The 23860-nt window shown below is 39.7% G+C and overlaps 1 protein-coding gene across 12 annotated transcripts in view; it reads left to right on the top strand.

The window, feature by feature from the left end:
• Positions 1 to 23860, top strand: part of si:ch211-278a6.1 (SRC kinase signaling inhibitor 1) — a 138780-nt gene that overhangs the window by 96834 nt on the left and 18086 nt on the right. For 5 of the 12 annotated variants that reach the window (XM_021324619.2, XM_036147834.1, XM_036147835.1 and 2 more), the window contains 9 exons: positions 5939 to 6134; positions 7055 to 7066; positions 8258 to 8553; positions 10810 to 11585; positions 11730 to 11831; positions 12233 to 12360; positions 15536 to 15556; positions 16207 to 16370; positions 23019 to 23194. In XM_021324619.2, the coding sequence (XP_021180294.2) occupies positions 5939 to 6134; positions 7055 to 7066; positions 8258 to 8553; positions 10810 to 11585; positions 11730 to 11831; positions 12233 to 12360; positions 15536 to 15556; positions 16207 to 16370; positions 23019 to 23194 (1871 nt within the window). The remainder of the gene's footprint in view (positions 1 to 5938; positions 6135 to 7054; positions 7067 to 8257; positions 8554 to 10809; positions 11586 to 11729; positions 11832 to 12232; positions 12361 to 15535; positions 15557 to 16206; positions 16371 to 23018; positions 23195 to 23860) is intronic. The other 7 variants (XM_036147837.1, XM_036147836.1, XM_036147831.1 and 4 more) reach the window with 7 other exon arrangements.

Here is a 23860-nt window from a genome sequence, read left to right as displayed (position 1 = left end):
CTTTTAAATCACTGCTGCACCTTATACTGTAATTCGATTTTACTGCAATTTACAAGCTGTATGCAACGAAATTTCGTTTTGTACGCACTCTGTGCATTCAAAATGACAAATAAAGTTGTCTAAGTCTAAGCAAGTCCTCCCGGTCCACAAGCAGTAAAGCAGCCCCCAACCCTCACACGATATGATGTTACGTTTTGAAATGTAGGGTTAGTTTTAGACCAAATGCCATTGAATGGAAACTTTATTAAAAGTATAGAAAATGCTTTGTAAAACCAACAAGATTATTTAGGGAAACGTTAGACGAGACTTTGTGTTGCTTATGTTCACCAGTGTTTTTTGCTTTGAAAAATCTCCAGTGGTGCCAGTCTCTCTTACTGTTGAATCAGGAACCATAAGTCAATGCTTGTGAGGCATGCTTCATTTGTAGGTCAGGTGGTAAATAGGCCTGGGTGTGGCTTGTGAGAAAATGTGATATAACTTAGGTATTATAGTAAGAATAAATAATGTATTTAAAAAATATAAACTTTCACATTTGGGTTAGTTTGCAACAGTTTTTTTTACGTTAATAAATCAAATTGTTGCTTAAAAATGCTCTTTGTAATCCCTTATGCTATCTTTAGTATATGTCTAATGATCTTAAAGTTGCAAGTATGATAAAAAGAAAAGCTCAAACAGAAAATAATCTGTTCTGGGGAAAACATTGTTTCTCTTTACTAATCCTAGATTTAATTTATCTCTATGATACAGTCCAGCTTCCAGTGTTCGACCCTAAAACATTCCTCTGTGAGGGTGTTTGTGTTTTCATGTGTGAGAGCATGTACTCGTACTAGCACAAGACACCAGATGACATGGTGGGAGGTTGCATAAGTTTAATGCAGTTTGTAGCCTGAGGTCTGTTGTCAGGCCACCTTGTCCCACTTTCCACACCTTATTTCTCCATCTCATCCCTGGTGCACAAAGACTGTAGGATGCTCAGTAGCAACGAGGTGCCGTTGAAACTGTCCTGATGACTAGGAGATAAAAAGGGTTTAAAGGGAGAAAGGCGGCAGAACCAGTTCCTGGCTTGTCTAACAGGAGCAGATGCATAACCAGATGGTGTTTTCACATATAACGTTTAGAATACAAAATTACTCCAGAATGATATTATCCAATCTCCTATAAGTGGAAGCAGAAATATGGACGTCGGTGTTTGGAGCACGTTGTGAAATGTCGAGCTTAAAATTATGATACATTTATAATTCAGCCGCACATTTCGAAGGGAATTGAGCGTCGCTCTGATTCTGCTGTTCCTACGAAGTTTTTTTGTTTCCTTTCCAGCAGGATCAGGGTTTGAAATTTTAGACCTGCAGACTTTGTGGGAAGCAAGCAGTTCCTTTGCTCAAACAAACAAAGGAGTGTATTTCCCAATGTGGTACACAATTTCCTCATATTTCAGATTGCAAGACTTTTTCCCCTCAGTCTTTTTTCCAATAAAGCTGACAAAATCTTTTTTATTATTATTTATCTCTTACTATCTAATTCAATCCCTACCAGCTAAACATTTACAAGTTATACTTCCCCATTACTATCTGGCTGTTTGACAGTAAGGCCAGAAAGTTGCACTCTGCAGTATCTGCTGAGCCCCTGGGATGCTGCTGGCTGTTGTTTTTTTTTTTTTTTCAATGTGGTCACTGTTTAGATAAATTACCCTATTAGAAAACACGGTGGGGGTTATCTGTCAGCATCACACACTTTCCGTTAGCGCCCTAATGTCGTCTGCCAACACTATCTCTGGATTCTTCATGTGTGGGTGCAGGACTGAATTATGTATGATCGTGTCAAAAGGACTCTGACATTGTACGATGAATGTCTGCAGGCTGCTTACCTTGTAAACTTATTGTACATGTTTTTTTTGCAAACAATAGCAGTAAGTGTAAGACAAATGGGGCAATAATTTGCTCTTGAGTCAATGGATACAACATTGTCTAAGTAAAAACACATTTCTATGTAAACCGTTCTATGGACATAAAAACATATAGACTTCAGTAGATCTTCAAAGGTAAGACAACAAAATAAACTAATGTTACACAAGATGAAGAAGAACACTTTATTTTTTTTACATTTTAGAATAGAAATACCTTTACTGTCCAACAGTGGGGAAAATATTTGCCATTAACATACAACTCAATGATGTTTTTCAAGCAAAGCAATACCCAAAGAGGAGCAATAAAATTGCAAAAATGTAATCAAGAATCATGAATCTTTTATTGTCACCATCATCGAGGCAGATCATTTCGCCATGGTGACACATGGTAGCTGTATAATCTCCTATATAGCTAGTTTTTCACAATAATTGCATATCCAAATTTCTTTAAATATTGGTGAGATCTTCTAGAATGGACAAAGGACTAGTCTAATAAATGTTTATATTGATCCCTTTATTAAGACATAAACAACACAGTGCTGTGTTGTAGTTTTTATACAAGTCCTACATTGTACAAACCTTACATGCATGTACATGAGAGAATTTCCGTCTTAAGCCACACATTCTCCAATTCAGTAGAAAATGCACACATTCTTTTATCTCATTTAGTTTAGTGCCAAAACAGAAAATTAGTCAATTAAGTTTATAATTAAAACAATCCACACCACAGCAATGCCAAAAAATGGCAGGTTGGAATGACTTAAAGGAGGTCAAACTCTAAACTGCATTAAATATACATATGAAAAGACTGCTGCTGTAATTAAGGAGATAATCCACATTTAGTTTTCTTGATTTTTTTTTTAAGTTGCACAGGGAGTAATTGGTTTTAGTTTAAAGCAGGCCACACCAAAGCAATGCAAAAAGGACTGCTAATAGTAACACAATAGAGTTTAAATACTGACCTGGTTGCATTTGCACAGCAAGCCACAGAGTTATAATGACCATAGTCATTATAATATAATGACTATGGTAAGACATCTGAATATTCGTTTTAAATCCTCATATGAGACATAATTTTCTCCTGCAGCTTTTCTGCCATTTATATACGGGTTTTGCAGCATCTCCTAGAGTTAAACATCTGCTAAACAAGTATCACCAGGCACAGTCAGACATTAAATAAATGTCACTCGGTTCTTAACAAGCGCCACCTAGGGTTCAAACAGTGTCACACTAAGTGAGCATATTTTTTACCTATTTATTTTATGGTTTTCACAGTGGGAGAAGTTTTAATCAGTTCTGTTTATTTTTGCATGAAGTTCAAGTCAAGATGAACTGAAACAAACATTTCCTCAACACAAAATCCGTCACTCAGTTTCTGACTTAATCAAATGTTTTGTTTGGTGGGTGGCCTACAGTGCACCGATGATCTTAAACTGGATGAAAACTTTAAAATATTTAAAATTATACACTAAATTAACCAGAACAAAAATTCCTATCTTGAAGTAAAGTGCCTTCCATCTCTAAGCCATCTCACTCTTAGACTTTGATGCAATGTTTTTTCTTTAGCATATTCTTCAGCATCATTATTTATTTTCATCTTCCTAGCAGTTCTGCTTTATGTCCATATTAACAGGTACACTCTGTCATTGGTAATTGCTATTTTTCAGGTAGGAAATGTTAAACTTTATTGTTTTTCTCGTGACTGTTGGTCAGTATTGTTTAATTCAAGATATACCAAAGGCTATTAGCCTGTCAATAGTTGTTTTCATTGCAATAATTCAAATTATGGACCAAAACAATTAATCTAAGAAGGACATCTCCACTGAGCCGTGCCACACGAGGGACCAAACGTGAACTGTACTGTTTTCTGTGAAGACATGTCCATTCTGGTCATCTGTGGACAAATCTTGCTGCAAAATCAAGATGACTACAGATTTATGTCTGCAAAATTTACAACCAAATAAAATATCCTGCTTTAATTTAAAAAATCATAGAAGTCCTCAAAAAATCAGCAAGAAAAATCTGTGTTTTTGCTGCATTTTACACACATGAAACAAATAATTTTAGAACCCGCTGAGATGAACATACACTAAAAAAAAACAACATTTCTTGTTGTTCACCTGAACACCAGCTGTCCCACAAAAAGCAAACCTACTTGACGTTTACTTTTAATCATGATGACAGTTATTAGCGGTTCATTTGTGATTCGTAAACAAACAGAGAGATTTTTCCTCAAGTGCAATTGATGTATATACTCATATATAAAGCTTTTGAGACTAAAATATGGCACTTTTTACCCCGCTGCATTTATAATTAGAGCTTTTTATGCCAACTAGTTTTGAAATCAATTTCTAATGTATGGAAAGTTCTTTTGTTGATAAATATTAAACTGCTATAGTTGTTGAAACCTCTGTCTTTAAAACAGATTTTGAATGAATACATTTTTTGTAGCTGCGCGATTTCTTCCTGAATGAGAAATTCATAATGTTTCACTTCCACTGACAGTCCTCATTACATCAGGGAGGAAAAAAATTAAAAGAGATTATTTACAATTTAGGATCAAAGGTTATTTGGCTCATTCAGAAAATTTGTTGAGGAGGAAATCTTCTCAGCCATGAAGCTCAGCTTTGCTTTAGATGATTTAAAATTTGGTGGGCCACCGTTTGCGTAACAAAAATTAAGCCAAAATCCACGTGGTTCCTGTTAACTTTAAAAAATTTTTTTAAATTACTGCTTAATCGGCGTAAATGGACGAGCTGCCCCTGAGTTTCTGTTAATGTAACAGATTCAGGATAAAACTGACACACATTACGAGTTACTACATGACAAATACAGTATGCCTGCAGCGCACCTGTCTTAGCGCCTCAGCTCAATTACAGCCACAGATTGTAACTTTGCAATCCTCCATTGTATAAAGAATTAGTAAATCAGGCAGACTTTAACACTTAACTAAACAATACCTTTTCCTGTTTAAACTCTCTATTTCTAAGGGATTGAGAAGGGGTTCCTACAGACTAACAAGAGGTTACAGTAAACATTGTACACCCCACCACATGATATTAAATGAATATAAAGTTGTGTTTCATGTTTCTTTTCCTTTGATAGTTTCGGTTTGGTGTTTTTGTCATTTAAAAAAAAAAAAATCCCTGTTTTGAATCTGCGAGCACAAAGATGATCCCTTAGGTCACCGCATTTAGTCTACCATTAATTAAAAACTCACACTCAAACGAAAGCTCTCGGTAAGGTTCGTGCACCAGCTGGACTCGAGCAGCGAGAGGAAGAGGTGACAACCGTTGTGTTCATGCTTCAAAGAGAAGGAGACAGGCACAGCTACTAAACTGTGGGCTGAGGATGTGTCTGCTTCTTCCGTGGAAACAATCAGCAGACAGCATTCGGGGAGCTCATTACAGCAGCCCCTGAGCTGGAGGAAACGGTACAGCGGCGGGCAATCAGGGAGTTCAGTTCAGCGAGCTCAGCCTCAGCCGAGCTAACAGTCTTTGGGGGAGAAAGTGTGTGTGAAAGGGAGAGAGAGAGAGAGAGAGAGAGAGAGGGAGGGATACCAGGGCGTAAGCCAGCAGGATAAACCCACAGTGACAGCCTGGGATTTGCATGAGCTTCTCCTCCCATCCCACAAGCATTCATTTAAAAGTTCATAGGTGTACAGGGACAAGAGTTCGGATCAAGGGTGCATGGATGGATGTGAAGTCAAGAATACAGAGCATAACTTTTGTCCGGTGGCTACACTGTTTGATACCAATGATTTCATGTGGGAAGACTTCTTCTTTTATTTTTTTACATCACTCTTCTGATGGCATAAACTGCGGTGCAAGCCACTTTCAGTGAATGGCTGATAGCTAAAACCATTGTCAAGGTCTGAATAATCTTGTTAGCTGGCTCATTGTGTTTTGCCTCGTTGTGTGTGTTCCCCCCGTCTCCTCCGGTTGGTCGTGCGACATCAGCCCTGTCGAATGCATTTTTCTCTGCCACGGTTTCACCTCTCACTAAACTCGCTTGTGCCTTCCGTGTGTCCTGCAGAGCCGCAGTCCACGCCATTCCCAGTCCACCCAGTCCGGGCTCGCCGACCAGGCCGCCAAGCTTTCCTTTGCCTCCGCTGAATCCCTGGAGACCATGTCAGAAGCGGACATGCCCCTCGGGTTCAACCGGATGAACCGATTCCGCCAGAGCCTGCCGCTGTCTCGTTCCGCCAGCCAGAATAAGCTGCGATCTCCAGGTAATGATGCCGAGGCCATTCTGGCACGACCTGTCGCAACAGGCTGCTTGGACTGGAGGCAGATCTAGCTGCTGTCTCTTTACGTCGTGTTGCTGCTCACTGTGAAACGCTCCGCTGCCAGATAGCAGGAGGAGATGTTGTGTCCTCAATGCATTTTACATTGCAAGTGGTTTCTGGCTTAATTACCCTTTCTGCATAGAAATAAGACGATTAAATGAGTGTTTCTGGAACATGAAAAATGTACATTTCAAGGTTTATAGCCTGTAAATCACCAATAGTCATACTATTACAGAGTGTGACTTAATCTTTGTAATATTGCTGAAAACCCAAATGTTGTGTTTCAACTCTTTAGAGCTTGATGCAGGTAACTGCGAGGAGACTTCACATTTTTTTTTAAAAAGAAATATTTTTTTGGTTAGTTTTAAAAAATGAAACGTCAGGCTTTCAAATTTTCTGTGTGCCATAATTGATACATTAGACCCAAAAGTACACTTTCGTCATGTGTATTTTTATATAGGGTGTGTAAAGTATATTCATTTGAATGTTGTAAAAAAGATGTGTGTTCAAAAAAATACTGACTTTGGTGAAGAGGGAGAGGTCTCAGAAATATTGTATTAAAAATGATACGTTTGGAGTTACATGGTTAAGAAAGTTGGTAAGAAGAAAAACTCAAATATCTGTCTAATTTTGATAATTATGTCATTATGTCGGACAGTGAACAACCAAGAATGACCAAGGTGTTAGCAGTCTGAATTTAAAGTTGGAGTAGAAGTGGAAACGCGTGTCTTTTTCCTCTGTCTCTACTAATACCTGTCTTTTTTCTTTTCTCTATGACTTGTACCTGTTAATTTTTGCCCCGTTTGTAATTCCCTTTTTTCTTTGCCTTGTCGTTGTTTTTGTTTGTCCCTTCGTGTATGAAGATGAATTTTCAGGTTAGTCAGGCATCATACACATCATACAACATGACATTCTTCCTCTTTTCTTGTAAGGCTGGCCTACTGCTGTTTATCTAAAAAAAACACTGCATTTTAAAACATTGTTCGGACGTAACAGATTATTTTAGTTGGTCTTAATATCCAAGCTGTTCACAAATCAGTGAACTTTGTTAAACATTCTCCAATAGCTACCAAAACTTACTATCCATGCTCTTACAGTACCTCACAAAATTATTCATTTTGCTTCAGGTTTTAGAATTTTGTCATTGCTTGTTATTGGGATTTTACTAGAAGGACCAGCACAATAAAGTTCATATTTATCCGTCAGTTTTTAATTCTTGCCTTAGAGCTTCAATTACATGTATGTGCGGGCTTTGACTAGTCCATTCTTACACATGACTATGCTTTGATGCAGACCATTTCATTGTAGCTGTGGCTATATGTTGTTCTGTAAGCCTCCACCCCAGTTTCAAGTCTTTTTCAGCCTCTACACTGCAAAAAGGGAACTAAAAGTAAGTAATGGAATGAGTATTCTTACCCCTAAAATAAGGTTATTAGCTATTCTGCACTTGAAATAAGGTGGTGGAGATGAATTGTTATTATTTTAAGTGCAAAAATCTTATTCCATTGGCAAATAGTCTTATTTAGCTGCTCAAATCAAGGAAAAATACTCTAATTTCAAGAAAATTTTACTTATTTTTAGTTGCCTTTAGTTTGGGATATTTTTTATGTAACTTAACCTTGCTTTAAACTTCTTCGCACTTACTTTATTGTTCCCTATAGTTTTCTACCAAACCTCTGAGGCCTTCACAGAACAGCTGGATTCATACCGAGATTTAACTCTAGTCACCAATTAGTGGACATCTAAAGGCAATTAGTTGCACTCCTTCCTCCTTCATTAACTTACTTCAGAATAATGAGCTATTTTGTGTTGGTTTTTTCACCTAAAATCCCAATAAAATATATCGAAACTGTCGTTGTATCAAATGTGAGCGGAAATTCTAGTGATTTAAACACGAGCAAGGGAACGCACCGTTGTTGTTGTTTTTTTTGTGTAGCAGTAAGCAGAATTTGTGGATCACAACCAATGCCACAGCTTGCAAAAGTGTGCCTCCTCTGGTTATTCTCTCAGCTAATAAAGCCAACCACTTCTGACTCAACCACCTCTCCCCCACAACTCTCTCCTAGGCGTGCTCTTCCTGCAGTATGGAGATGAGACACGGCGGGTTCACATCACCCACGAGCTTAGCAGCATGGACACGCTGCACGCTCTCATCGTGCACATGTTCCCTCAGAAGTTGACAGCGGGGATGCTGAAGTCGCCCAACACTGCGATCCTCATCAAAGACGAGGCCCGAAACGTCTTCTACGAGCTGGAGGACGTGCGGGACATCCAGGACCGTAGCGTCATCAAGATTTACCGCAAAGAGCCCATCTACGCTTCTTACCCTGCTGCTGCCCACCTGGCTAACGGAGACCTGCGGGTAAGCAGAGGAGACCCGAGAGGTGGGAAGGGCAATTTGTGTCAAATGCCTCTGTTATATTGTATAGCTGGAGCAGCAGCGGGCTTCTTTAAAAGATCCGTTTTGCTATTTTTGAGTACAGTATCTTTGCAGACTTTCGCAGTGTGTCGAGGGTTTAGTGATGGAACATGTTTTCCCATTGGAAATGAAGTTTTTTTTTTTTCATCTTCAAATAGGCCATCTGTTGCTGTGCAGGCAGGAGAGAACATGCTCCTATGTAAAATGAGCATATTTTAACATTTAAAATGATCTCTGTTTTAGAAAAGATAAAGGCAGCCCAAGGGATAACTTTTTTTTTTCTTTAAGTATTAGTGATGCAAAACGCTGCTTACCATCTGCATTATTCACACCAAACTAGGGAAAGAAATACTATTTTTAAAAAGTGTGTGTGGGTTTACAGTTTGTGTAGATATATGGCGCTGTTGCAATGCTGACATTCATCTTTCCATCTATCTGGAAAAGATTGATATGAGGTAAAGAAACGACAGGCACCTCTGCACTGGAGAACCATGAACGCCTTTGAAAGGATCCTCCTGCTCAGTTTGATGACAGATTATTGTGTCCACTTGTCTCTGGGAAGGAAACATTAATGTTCTCTATGTAACATATTGTGAGCTCGGATCCAGAGAAACAAATAAAAATGTGACAGGGAGAGCTAAGCTGCTTGTATAGTTATCCATCCAGTACTCTGTAATTTTTGAGGCTTTCATAAATAAAAGGTGTGAATGAAAAAAAAAAACAAATCCAAATGGGGATATTAAAAGATGAGAAAAGGAAGTCCTCCTTAATTCAGAGCTGATTTATTACTGCAGTCTCTTTTTAAAGGGGATTAGGTCAACATCTTTTAGAGTGTTCTTATTGTGCCCTGAAATATAATACAATAAATACAGCTAAAATGATATTTACATACAGAGATTAAAAATATACAATTTCCCCCTCCCTGTCTGGTATTATATCAGACAAAAGCTTTCCTGTTTTTAGTCAGTTTATTTATTTATTTAGTTTTTTTTAATTGCCAGATTTGTGCAAGAAATCTGTTATAAATATTTTACAATTTTACTTCTAAAGCTTCACATTATGTTGAATCGCAGTCGTCATTGCAAAATCAATGTGTTAGAAATCAAAATTATCAAAATTGCTTACCAGCAATAATTGGTGGGCTATAATATTGCCAATTACATTTGAATTTGTCCTCACAATAATAAACAATAATATATTACTATGTTATGGTCATGGTTTTCTGCAAGACAGAAAAAAAAAACATGACACCATGAGGAAAGTGCACTATTAGAAAATCTAAAGATATTGTCCAGAAGGTTCAAGCTTGGGCACAAACGGGTCGTTCAAATGAACTGTGACCTTAAGCATGCTGTCAAATTAGGTGCAATGCATCTTAAGGACAATTGTGTTGTGAAGTAGTCATCACAAACGCTAATCTAAGAAGTCCTACAGCAGGTTTGCTGGCAGAGCTAAAAATGTGCCTGTGATCAAGTTGACTTACAAACCTCAATTCCACCGCTTCTAAGGTGAGAAGTTTCACCCAAGCCATAAAAGTTAAAGTACCCGGGAAGAGATGAAAAAAAAAAAAAAAAAAACAAAGACAAAAAAATTACCTTGCTCAATGTGGTGGTAGTGAGCAAACAGAAAACATTTTGGTAAACTTAACTTAACAAAGATTAAAAACAAAGTTTTCTCTGATTAAATGTCTGAAGGTGAGACTTTATTTTAGTGTGTAGCTATCCTATGACAACTGCAATGCTTTCAAGCGTTTGACACTAACGAGAATTATTCATGTTTGACTCCTTCAAAATAAAATTTTAGTCTTAAAATACTCAAAAATCATGAGCCCATGCTAGGTTTTGCTTTCCAAGTTGTCCCACCCAAAGACTGGACATCCATGGACGTCGTTACTTTGGCTTTTTTAAACATACTATCCCAATTTTGCCTCAAAAAAGACAGCGATCAGGCGTGGTTATGTAATTTGATCAATGCCAATGTTAATTCATATTTAGCCGTGAGCAGAAATCTTAATGTCACGTTTTATTTTCCAGGCACCTTTTTATCTTGCTTAGACAGGAAGCAACAAAATCTAGCTTTGCTTTTTGAAAAGATCCCCATATTTTTTTTTCTTTTTCGCCTGTGGTAGAGTAGTTCAATAGGAGACACGACCCTTTCATCCAGTTGCTTCCATCCTGACAGCTATCTCATTCCTTTCAGAGAGACATGGTTTATTCATCTCGGGAATCTTCCCCAACACGCCGCCTCAACACCCTTCCGTCCTCTTCGGCCTCGGCACCCTCCGGCTCTCCGTCCCGCTCTCGCCTCTCGTACAGCGGGGGTCGCGCTCCCTCCTTCTCCGGCAACCACCCCCAGCACGAACAGCCCAGACATCCCCACCACCCTCCGGGTGGCCACGGTGCCAACATGGGTCTGTCTCCGTCGCCCAGTGCCATCTTGGAGCGCCGCGATGTCAAGCCCGATGAAGAGGTTTCTGCCAAAAAGCTGGCCCTCATGAAAAACGAGGCGCTGTACGCCGACCCCTACAGTTTGATGAACGAGGGTCGCCTGAGCATTGCCTCCACACAGTCTTTGGCTGCCATCGGAGACCCTTTCAGCTACCCGGTCACCACCGGCCTGTACCGACGAGGGTCCGTTCGCTCTCTCAGCACCTACTCTGCCGCTGCTCTTCAGGGAGACCTGGAGGACTCGTTCTACAAGCCCGGAGGCTCGCTGTACTCTGACACGTACTCCTCTGCCACGCTGGGAATGGGCTTTCGAATGCCGCCCTCGTCCCCGCAAAAGATCCCCGACATGCAGCTGAGGGACAGGGACTCCTATTCTACTTCGCCGCGGCCCTCGCCCGTCAGGCAGACGTTCCGGAAAGACTCCGCGTCCTCGTCCGTGTTCGTGGAGAGCCCGAAGTCGAGGCCCAGCTCCAACTCGGAGCCTGGATTCGGTCCCTCTTTATCTGGACAAGATGCAGACACAAGCAGGTCAGTTTCAGCAGGCTTCATTTGGAACAGCTCACTCAGTGTCCTCAGACATAAACCCCTCTAAGGTCAAGCCTTCATAAAAGCATTGACCTCCCTAGTGCATGCTATGCCGGTAATCTTATAAGTATGATGTATCTTTATCAGGGACCACCGCCTGGAGCGTATGGAGGCCATGGAGAAGCAAATAGCCAGCCTGACTGGCCTCGTGCAGAGTGTACTGACCCGGGCACCAGACAGCGACAGCACGTAAGACCCTCTATTAGGCCCCATTAACCCTCTAAAAGTCACAAATACTGCCTCAGCTTTGACACATAAGCAGGAGTATTGACAGGAACAGCAGCAGGCTATTATCAGAGCCATTACCAGCTCCACAGTAGTGAAGAATTGCCCTGCCTTGTGCGAGCACAGCACAAGTAGAGACCACTAAAACATCAGCTGCAGGCAGCTGTGCTATTGATCTGCTGTCGGATTCACGGATTTTCAGCTTCTTACATTGACTATTGCTGAGCTATCTCCGTTCATGTACATACCAGGAGTTTATTCACTACAAGCTAACTGAGTTGATGTCAGAAGTTTTATTGTGTCCGGTAGTGGTGCTTTGAGCATTAGCTTTGTAATTGCCTTGCCCTGTGGCCGTTGATCCTCAGATGTGGCCTACTGCGTCTCTGCATGATGGCGGGCTGCCCTCCGGACCAAGGGACGGAGTTTTCACGCCCATTACCTTTCTCTTCCAGCGAGAAGACCGAAACTAACAGTGACGGCTCCGCCACTGGAAGTGAGTACAGCGGAGTAATTGAGACTTGTGTACCGAAGTGTCACTAACACTCCTGTTTCTCCATTGTCATCCCTGCACTCGTGTTCTCGCTAACTCTCCTGCAGAAACATACATAACCTGCAGTGATGTTGATCTCCGGGTTTATTTCTCCATGCTTTCAATGGGGGAAGATGGGCGAGGTTTAAAATGGTGTCTAATTCTAATGAGCTAGTTGTTGTTGTTTTTTTGTTGTTGTTGCTTTTTTGTAAATCTTGTTTAGAGAAATGTGCAATTGCTAATTTTTTTCCCCCCAGACAGCTTTATTTCAAGTGTCAGTGAGCGCCTTGACGTTGTTATAGGTAAAAACAAGGCTGTATATTTTATTGAAATATTCTTCGATCAATCAACAACAGTGGTGGTTCTTGATGGGGCTAACAGAGCTTACTACCCAGGGTGCCATAACGTCTACACTGCAAAAAGGGAACTAAAAGTAAGTAAAATGATCTTGAAATCAGTGTATTCTTCCTTGATTTGAGCAGCTAAATAAGACTATTTGCCAATGGAATGAGTATTCTTACCCCTAAAATAAGGTTATTAGCTATTCTGCACTTGAAATAAGGTGGTGGAGATGAATTGTTATTATTTTAAGTGCAAAAATCTTATTCCATTGGCAAATAGTCTTATTTACCTGCTCAAATCAAGGACAAATACTCTAATTTCAAGAAAATTTTACTTATTTTTAGTTCCCTTTTTGCAGTGTGGGGGTTGCAGAAGAGTGTTTCTGTCAAAGAAAAGTGGGCGGCCCCTCGTGCTGCACAGTGTAAGCTCTCTAACGCCCGGTATACACTGAGTGATTCTAGCAATGTAGACTACTCCATGATGCAGCGTGCAGCGTCAACTTTGACATGTGCACATTGTACGATCACTGTTTACTACCGAATCGCTTCTAACATACGACAATAAGCAACTTCCTCAGTGTGCGCCACATCGGTGAATGCCATTCACCTTCAGCACCAGCTGCATTTAATAGAAACAAAGTCAGCTGCTCTACATGCTCTACACTTCAAATCCCAAATGAATCCGAAACAAGACCGCATTCAAACAAGTTGGATAAAAAAATAGTTCAGTAATGTATCAAAGAGTTCTTTTTGGATGAATCAGTTTCATCAAATGTTAACGTCCTTTAATGAATAATAATACAAAATAAGTTCGCCAAAATGTCCCAGTACAGCGCATCAATGTTCCCTGCAGGTGAATATAAAAAAAAAATCTAACAGGAAGAAATGCGTTAGGGTCCAAATTATTTATCAGTCTTTGTATGGGCTCCCACAATAGAGAACAATAATGAAAGCTGGCACCGGTTTGTGACAGGTGTGCAATCCGAGATGCACACAGCTGATGAAGATCCACCGATTCACAGCCTTGGTCAAGGCTACGTTTGTTTGCTCTGATTAAACAAACTTGTCTGATCGGAGCAAACAGGACAGGTTATCCCCGACAGGAATTGATTAAGAAATCCAAAACTTATTTTTTTTTTCTTCATTTGCAGAGCAGCACCGTTAGGAACCTGTGGAGCCTCTCATATCATAACAACAGGTTATCTTTTGATCGCACAATGCTAACACTGGCCGTCCTTGTACCTTTCTCACTGTGTGACGTAAGGCTGCAGATTTAGAGCCACGACCCAAGATTTCGCCACGATTTTTCTACAGTCTTCATCTTTCGTCTGCGACGGCTAAATATCACACAGGTCATATGCAACTAAGTCTGCCAGTAAACAACTACTTTAATGACGAAAGTACAACTGTTCTGTGCTAAAATTAAAGGGATGTTTTAATGTTTTTTAACCAAACCTGAAAAACATTTGATCATCTTACTTCAAAATTTTAAATAATTTTGCCTGGAAAAAGCTGAACAGAGTTATTTTATACTGGACAGCAATTCTCTAAAACAAGGTTTAAAATTTAGGCAAAACTTTAACCTAGTTGTGGAAAAATGGGAAATAAAATGGGAAATAATGGCAAACTAAACTAATGAGTTTAGTTTGCCATTAAAGTAAAAGTTGCATTATTTAGACTGACACGTTCTGCATTAATTATGAAACCTTTCATTTTGAAAACAAAAAAATAGCATTGTTAATATTCTCAAAAACATATTTAAAATCTCTGCTCTTATTCTGATGGATACAATGTTGCAATTTTTCAAAAACCAACACTTTGCCAACCAAACTTTGTCTAAAGACTAAATGAAATAATGCAGCTGCTTGATAAACAGTATTATGTCTATATTATAAAGGAGGTAAATTAAGTGCAAAGTGCTCAGAAGAAAAGAACGTTGGGTGCACTGTTATTGAGTAGCTTGTTGGATGTCTTACAAGCAAAACACTTTTCAAAAAAGTAATTATCGTTTCATCTTGTGATCTAAAATTAACTTTACCAAGTAAAAAAAAAAAAAAAAAAAAAAAAAGAAGATTTTCACTTGATCAAAATTAAATGTCAGATCAGTGGAACTGACTCCAATATGGTTTTAAAACACCTAACGTCTGACTAAGATATATTTTTACCTTTTGCACTCTTTTTAGTTTTGTCTTGAAGAGTCATACTCTCAGTAATATATTTAAAATTCTTTAACAATTAGATATTGCAAAACCGAGTCAGAGAAAATAAGATTAGGATTTTTTTAACACAAGAACACTAAGGAAGGCTGTTAGAAATGTCAAAAAAAGACTTATAAACATCTTCAGACTTAAAGCTGTAAATATAACTAACCAGGGAAGTCTTGGAAGTAGTTGGTTTAACTCCTCATTTTAGTTCCTTGTCTCCACATTTCTTTTTTTTCTTTAACTTAAAAAGGGTGCTTTCTTTAGTTTGTCGCCATTGTTCAGATCTGTCCTTGCCCTCTTTTAATCGTTTTCCCCCTGTCTATAATTTCTAAACTGAGGCCTGGTTCAAACACATTATGTGCGTCCAGATCTCCGTGGACTCAGTACAAACATTTAGACGCTTCTGAGGCTTCCTCGTGAATTGGTGTGTTGCCAAAACTCTAAGACACATCCACAGTCCCTTCCTCTCCTGTAATCAGTAGAAATCCGCCTCTTTAAGTACGAACTCTGAAGACTTTCCTCTACTTTTTTATCTCTCTAACACTCCTCGTTAATTTCTTGGTACGTAACTTGCTCACTCTTTCTATATTCCAGCTGGACGCCAGAAGAAGAAAGGTAGTTGGCATCTCCTCCTCCTGTCATCCTTTTTTATTTCTACTGTCAGACATTCAACATCACCCTCTGCCCTCTGTATGGGTGTCGGTGTTGCTGGATAACCAGCAGTCTCTGTTCTCATGTTTTCCTCCTGGCTGTTTCCCCTCACCCGTTTCCCCACCCAAAAAAAAAAAGAAGACTCCTTTCCTTATGTCTCTAAATCTTCAATTCTTTGCTTGGTTGTTTGGGGATTTTCAGATGTTTATTTTGTCACGCACTAGACACTCCTTTGTGAGTGTGTATGTGTGGTCAAATAAATGGCAGATTGACGGCCATACTCACAAAGCCCTGTGTTGAGATGAGAGCGTTCAGGTCCCTGTGTGTCCCAACTAAACAGTTAGTGAACTTCTCTCCCCGGTTACTAATAGCATGAGCTCACACTTTTCCCACTATACAACTAGAGTTTTGTGAATATGGTGATTTTTTTTTGTTGTTGTTGCTTTTTCACACTGGATAAAGCGCGTGTGTGTGCCCAGACTTATTATATATGTGTATTTATTTGGGTATTTATGCTGAAAGAGTGCGTCTAGCTCATGTTGTGTCACACCGTAACAAATTAACTCAATTGTTTCCCAATGATTTTCCCCCCCGATGTCCTGCCTTGTGATCAGCAGCCAACACACCGTCGGCACCTTTAGCTCTGATGCCACCACCACCCTCGAACACGACCCCGGTGAACGGTGTTGGTCGGCTGCAGATGAAACTCCACCTGCATGGTCTGCAGCAAAACGCCACCGACCTCCGCAAACAGCTCGGTCAGCTTCGCAAGATACAGGTAGCTGCAATTTATTATTTTCCACTACTGAACATTTGTACCTTAGAGAAGGCTCTATTTGTCATTTGGAAAACTTCTGTTCAAATGCTCAATTTCTTGAATACGTGGTACATTGAACCTCATAAAATATTGTTCACACACACTTAGGTTCTGCTGGTTGAAGCATGGTGGTGGCACCATCGCGTGGTGACGTCTGGTTGACAGCTTGCCTCTCGCCATGTAGGGAGCAAAGCAAACATGTAGAACAAGGTGGTCTGGTCAGATAATGTTAAAGTTAAAACTGTTTGGATGAAATTCAAAAAGGCTATGCATGGTGGAAAACTAACGATGCACCCTGAGCACACAATCCCTCCAGTGAAACAGTCTGGGGGCAGCATCATGCTGTGGGGATGCTTTTTTTTTTTTTTTTATCCGACAAACAGAAGCTGGTGAATGCTGGTTTATGAGAAGATGGTTGTAGTTAAAAACAGAACTACAGGAGTGTCTCAGAAAATTAGAACATTGTGATAAAGTTCTTTATTTTCTGTAATGCAATTAAAAAACATGAAATGTCATACATTCTGGATTCATTACAAATCAACTGAAATATCCCAAGCCTTTTATTGTTTTAATATCGCTGATTATGGCGTACAGCTGAAGAAAACTCAAAAATCCTATCTCAAAATATTAGAATATTTCCTCAGACCAAGTAAAAAAAATATATTATAACAGCAAAACAAAATCAAACATTTGAAAATGTCCATTAATGCACTCAGTACTTGGTTGGGAATCCTTTTGCACAGATTACTGCATCAATGCGGCGTGGCATGGAGGCAATCAGCCTGTGGCATTGCTGAGGTGTTATGGATGCCCAGGATGCTTCAATAGCGGCCTTTAGCTCATTTGCATTGTTGGCTCTGGTGTCTTTCAGCTTCTTCTTCACAATACCCCACAAATTCTCTATGGGGTTCAGGTCAGGGGAATTGGCAGGCCAATCAAGGACAGTAATGCCATGGTCAGTACACCAGTTACTGTGAGAATCTTGTGTCGTCTCTTAACCACTACCATACTTGTGATTTAGTTTACTGAACCAAGCTGAGCGTTTTTCAAGGCTCAGGAAACCCTGCAGTGTTTCGAGTTAATTAGACGATTCAAGTGATTAGTTGAATAGCCTACTAGTATACTTTTTCACGATATTCTAATATTTTGAGATAGGATATTTGGGTTTCTTAAGATCTAAGCCATAATCAGCAATATTAAAACAATAAAAGGCTTGCGATATTTCAGTTGATTTGTAATGAATCCAGAATGTATGACATTTCATGTTTTTTAATTGCATTACAGAAAATAAAGAACTTTATCACAATATTCTAATTTTCTGAGACAGTCCTGTATTTTATGCCTGGTTCCCACTATTTTGAATCCTCCTTATTTGGTTGTTGCGAGACATTGCAGTTGGCATTCATAAACGCAGCTCTTAGCATCTGCTGGCTGAGAACATATTAAGATTATTGGAGCCGACAGCTGTGTGCTCTCTGCTGTCTCTGTTTGGAAATACAGTATGTTTCTATTTCACATATCTTTTTACGAATGTCATTTCATTTACATAAACGCTTATTGTTCTTGCACTCCATGTAATCCTTTGGGATTGTAGAGTAAAAGATTTTTTTTTTTTTCACCTCCCGATAAGTACAATCTAAATACATTTACTGCTTAATTCGCACAATCTTAGAGGGGGACCCTAACTGTGTTTTTGAATGTCTGTGGGAAGTTATATTAGATGAGCTTCAATGAATCAAGCTTTAAAGAGAAGGATTGATTCATTTCATTTTGGGTGCATCTCAAAGTACTCCAAGTATACACTTAAAGCATTTCTTCAGCTGCATGTCTTTCCTGTCCTGATGACTGTGCATAATTCACAGTCTTGTGAACAGCTCCTATTAACAACCGTCCGCTGAGGAAGTGGCCTGTGAAAAAGCACGCTCTAAGGATTATGAAAAGAAATCAGCTTTTGGGGTGTGGGGGGGGAGGGGTTGAGCGCGACCATTTTGCAGATAATTAAAAGCATCATGATCAGTACAAGCGCAGGACTCGGACATTCTTTGTAGGGCTCAGTCTCATTTTAGTGTTTAGAAACCAGCCGGCTGTAAATTGCTCCCAAACGTCACAGATTGTACAGCGGGTGTTTTCCTTAGGCGGAGGTTCCAGAATGTGTTGGAAACCTGCAGTCTTATTTCCTACATGTAAGGAGCATTAAACCTTAAGCTTTATTTCTACATAGGTCCCCGCACTTTTTAGCACACATGATAAATGTAAAAAGAAAGAAAATCTGTTTTAGCAGCTTAAAAAATAATTTTGAAAAATCTAGCCTTTTAATTGGAGTACATTTATTCAGTGGGGAAAATCTGACATTTAGAAATAATTGTTTTTAACAAATCAACTGGGGCGACAAACATTTGTACCCCTGCTGCCAACACCTTTTAAGTCTTTCTTTTTGCCAGCTTTTTAAGGGGCCCTATCATGCTTTTTAATTCCTCTTTTTCACATTGAAATAATTATGTTGTGGTCTATAATAATTTTGATTTCAATTAATTTTTATATACTGTATATGTATATATTCTTAACACGTGTCATTTCAGGGCACTTTACAAAGTCAATTAAATCAAATCATACAGACAGACTGGTTTCAAAGTTTTCTTTCTATTGGTGCTTTCACAACGAACCCGAACAACACAAACTTTTTTTTTTTTACCTTTTATCTTTTTATCTTTTGCACCCTCTGCACATGTTTATTGTCCCGTTGCTTGTTGTGTGTTCTCTAAGCTGGAGTATGTCCTGAAAGGAATTTCACCACAGTAACATGCGGTGACAATAAAGAATCTTCAATCTTGAATCTTGAACAAGGAAAATGTTTGATCCCCTGCTGGTCGTCGTTGACATTTCGCCTCCCTCTCTCAAACGATTTGGGCTGACAACAGGCGGACAATGCGTGAATCTCACAAATAGGGGGAGCGTCTCTCTGCTTGCCGGTTCCTCTTGTCTGTTCAGTTCATGGATTTTACAGAGTGAGTCACGGTGTTGTATGTAAGCTGAAAAATGGCATCGGCACCGGCGTCACTGGGTCCACCTGGTGTCCCGTGTCGGCACCTGTTAATCTGTCTTCAGTCTGTATATCAATCATTGCTCAATAGATATACAGCCTATTTGTGCTGTCTAAAAATGTAACACAAAAACATTTTCCGCTTAAATAAATGGACCCTCATCACAACTCAAATTGACAGAAATGCACAGATTGTTGAAGTCCAGCGAAATTTTGCTGCTCTTTAGTTGCGAGTCCGCCGCGCTATTTGCAGTTTTGCTTCCCTCTATTCATGCAATGCACATCACTCGAAATGGGTCGTTCCCATCGAGAGAAAATTGTGAAAGACAAGGTCCCGCCATCAGATCCTGACCTTGCGTTTAAGCATGGATTATGCAGCAGGACAGTAATGCAAAGCACGGCAGTAACTTTACCTCTGAAGACTAAACAAAATGAAGGTTTTGATATGGCCTAGTCAAAGTCCAGACTTTATTGTCTTTGATATTCTGTGGCAGGATCGTAACCAGACCGTTCATAAACCCTCTAACATGCCTTTATTAAAAATGAGTGAGCCAGAATTACTCATCAGGAATGTAAAAGATGGAGCAAGGGTGGGGAAACCTAGTATCTGTCTGATACTAACATTTATTGCATGATCTGATATGAAACAAATAAATTAATACAAAAACAAATAAATCTTCTTCAAAGAATCTTCCCTCCCCTCCCCTCCCCAAATTTTCTGGGATGAGTTTGTCTAGACCAGCGGTCACCAACCTTTTTTGAAGCTGAGAGCTACTTCACTGCTTCCGTGTCACACGAAGGGTCACCTGTACTGACCTTTGAACAAGAAGAGTCAGAGCTCCCCTTAACTTCATGTAATATAAACATGTTTTTTAATGTATTTATCATTTTAAATATATGTATCATACAAGTATGATTAAAAAGGAAGAGCAACAAAATAAAAGAACATTTTAGATGCAGCTCACTGGAGGGTTTTAATATTATTTTGAACAGGCAGAAGGCCCCACATGTGGTCCTTGAGGGCTACCTGGTGTCCGCGGGCACCAAGTTGGTGACCCCTGGTCTAGAAAAATTAAAGCCTTTGTACTGATACCAGTGGGTATGGATTTGCTGTGGTGTGCAGGTGGCTTTGAGCTTTTCTATGTTCACTTTGATAGCTCACCTATTGTAAGTAACGCCTGGCAGCAACTGGCCTGCAGTGCACCTTGATGACATCCTTTATTTAGGACTGCAGCGCTACAGCGGCTGAAATATTAAAGCTAAGTTCACATCTCGTACTGTTTTGAAGTGATCCGGACAGGTCGGTTTGACTGGTGTCTTTGCAGAGGAAGTGAAGAGAAAGGCGATGAGTGACACAGGTCCGGGCGTTTGTTTCTCCACAACAGTCACAAGGATCGCTATCTTGAAGTTGCCACGCAGCCAAAATGTCACAGCGGCGATGTCCGCAGAGAGGAAAGTTTATTGTTTGCGTGTGTATGTGTCCGAATATGACCTCTACACCCGAGTTGCCATTGTTGCCCAAGGCGCTGGCCTTCTGCTTTAATTTTGCATGAGGCATATGAATTATACATAGAGTCAAGGAGAAGGATGAGCAGTTAAAATTTAGAGAAGAGGCAGCACACTACAAGATTAAGCACATGTAAGTGCATTAAATATTTTACTTAAATTTTTGAAGCGCTCCTGAATCTACATGAGTGCAACTGCTGGCAACTGACAGCAGCTGGGAATACAGTGTAATTCTGCATGTTAGTGATACTGTTGTCTTGCTCGAACAGAACGCTGATAAATTATTAATTTTCTCCGGCTTAGCAGGTGATTTCAAAGCAGGGTGTTGAGTTGCGTGGAGTAGTCCTGCAGAACGTTGCTTTTGTAACACGGACTTGGAGCTCAGTTCACGCTCAAATGATTCTGCCACGGGCGCCCTTTGTTTTTCTCGCGGCTTCTTAACTTAGTGCTGGGAGAAAAAGCTTATGGATATAAACATGCCAACACAGAGACGTCACATTAGGGAAATGAGCGTGGAAATCTTGAAATTTAAAAAATGCAGTCTCCTCAATTATGATGCTCTGTGAAGCTGTGGAATTTCAAAAAATGTAATAAAGTCTTGTGTTTTTAAACCAAGAGCACAAACATTGCCACAGCTTGGACTAATTAAAAAATGTTCGTGCTACAACAACAAACTTTAATGTTTTTTTGTATATTTATAGCATATATGTGAGGTGGAAAGAATAATGCAAGGTTTTAAAAAGTTTTAAAAAAAATTTTATTCAGCCCCTTTTAATCTGATACCCCTAAATAAACTCACGTGCATTCATGTGCCATCAGAATTCCTAATATCAGTTAACAGGCTCTACCAATGTGATTTTGTTTCTCAATAAACATCCTCTGTTCATCCTCTGATGACCGTCAGCAAGCAAAGTAGGTGAAGTGTCTTACCCTAAGACACAATGACTGAGACTGACAAAGTGCACTGCAAAAAGAGAACTAAAAGTAAGTAAAATTCTCTTAAAATTAATGTATTTCCTTGATTTGAGCAAATAAATAACACTACCTCCCAATGGAATAAGATTTTTGCACTTAAAATAGGAGCAATTCATCTCCATCATCTTATTTCAGGTGCAGGATGTCTAATTATCTTATTTTAGGGGTAAAAATACTCATTATATTGGCAAGTAGTCTTATTTATATGCTCAAATCAAGGAAAAATACACTCATTTCAAGAAGATTGTATGTACTTTTAGTTCCCTTTTTGCTGTGTGGGGGTTTGAACCAGCAACCCGCCAATTACAGGACAAACTCCTAGCTCCTGAACGACTGTCACCACGCCAGCATTAAAGTAATAAGCATGCTGAAAAATGTGCTCTATAGATAAGGACAAAATTAAACTGTGCAGCCCAAATGTCAAATGCTACATGCGGCAGGAGACAACCACTGTACATCGTCCTAAACTCACCACCTCCACAGTGAAGCATGGAGAGGTCAGCATTTGTCTGTGGGGTTCTTGTTTTCAGCAGGGAAGCTGGTCAGAGTTGATAGGAAGAAAGGGGAAGCTAGGTCCAGGCTGGTCCTGGAAGAAAACTTGTTAAAGGTTGCAAAAGACTTGAGACTGGGGCTCTGGGACAGCAGCCCTAATCATACATCCAGAGCTACAACAAAGCTTCTCATTATGTTAGAATGGCCTAGTCAAAGTCAGGACCTAAGTGCATCTGGGAATCTGTGGCAAGACTTGGAAAATTATGTTCACAGGTGCTTTCCACTCAGTCTGACTAAAATTGGGCTTCTTATTAGAATGTGAAAACTTTCACCCTGTAGATGAGGAAAGCTGTAAAAACCTTTCAAAACACCTATCATTTCTCTTCCACTTCGCAGTTATGGGCTACTTTATGATGGTCTATCATCTAAAATCCAAGTAAATTGCAATAAAGTGTTTTAAGTGTTGTAAGTTGAGAAATTGATAAATTAGTGCAAGGGTTTGAACTACGTCTGCAAGGCGCTGTGCAATATTTGTCAACGTTTGCGGGCATTTGATCTGCCTCTGGTATGTTGCTGTTAAATATTTGTGTGTGCAGATGGAGAACCAGGATTCAGTGCGAAGTCTGTTGAAACGGACCGAGGCTGAGCTGAATGTGCGTGTGGCAGACGCCCTGAGGAAGCAGGAGGATCCTTTGCAGAGACAGCGCCTCCTTGTGGAGGAAGAAAGGCTCAAGTACCTCAACGAAGAAGAACTCATCATCCAGCAGCTCCAGTCAGTCACAGTATAAGATAAAAAAAAAAAAAAAACACATAAAGTAAAACTACTTTGTGTATAAACCCAACAACTATGACTTAATATTCAGTTCTGAAATGTTGTGAAAGGCATTTTTTTTTTTTGCATGTTTACGGTTCAACATTGGAAATATATTTGATTTTACCCTATTATATTGACAGCATGGCAGAAGTTAGTTTTTCCACATTTACTCGGTATGCCAGACATAAGAAAAGTTCATCTTTTGCAGCTCGATGATTCATAGAGTGACTCGGCGATAAAAAGAAAATTTAACTGTAATTAAGCCTGGCAATGAGCAAGATGCTTATTAAGATCTGTGATACTTGGCCGTCCAGCAACTAATTAAAGCGACCGCAAAGATGAGAGCAGAGAGCTACCTTGAGATTTAATCATCGGATGCTGTAACGTCTCATACGCGGACTTGTTGAGCTGCTAAATCTCAACATATTTCTAAATAATTAGTTGAACTTTGCTAATCGACGCTTGTTTTTCCTTCCACGCGCAATGCAGCCGCCTGCTGTCTTTCATTACCTACTCCGCTTTTATTGGAGGAAGACTGTTTGGCCGTGCACTTCATGCAACAGTGTTGTAATTTACTATTTGCATATAGTCTGTGTTCTTGAAGATATGACAGGTACATAATTG

This window comes from Fundulus heteroclitus, chromosome 16 (assembly GCF_011125445.2).
Source record: "Fundulus heteroclitus isolate FHET01 chromosome 16, MU-UCD_Fhet_4.1, whole genome shotgun sequence".
NCBI lineage: Eukaryota > Metazoa > Chordata > Actinopteri > Cyprinodontiformes > Fundulidae > Fundulus > Fundulus heteroclitus.
This window is presented reverse-complemented; position numbering and strand designations above follow the sequence as displayed.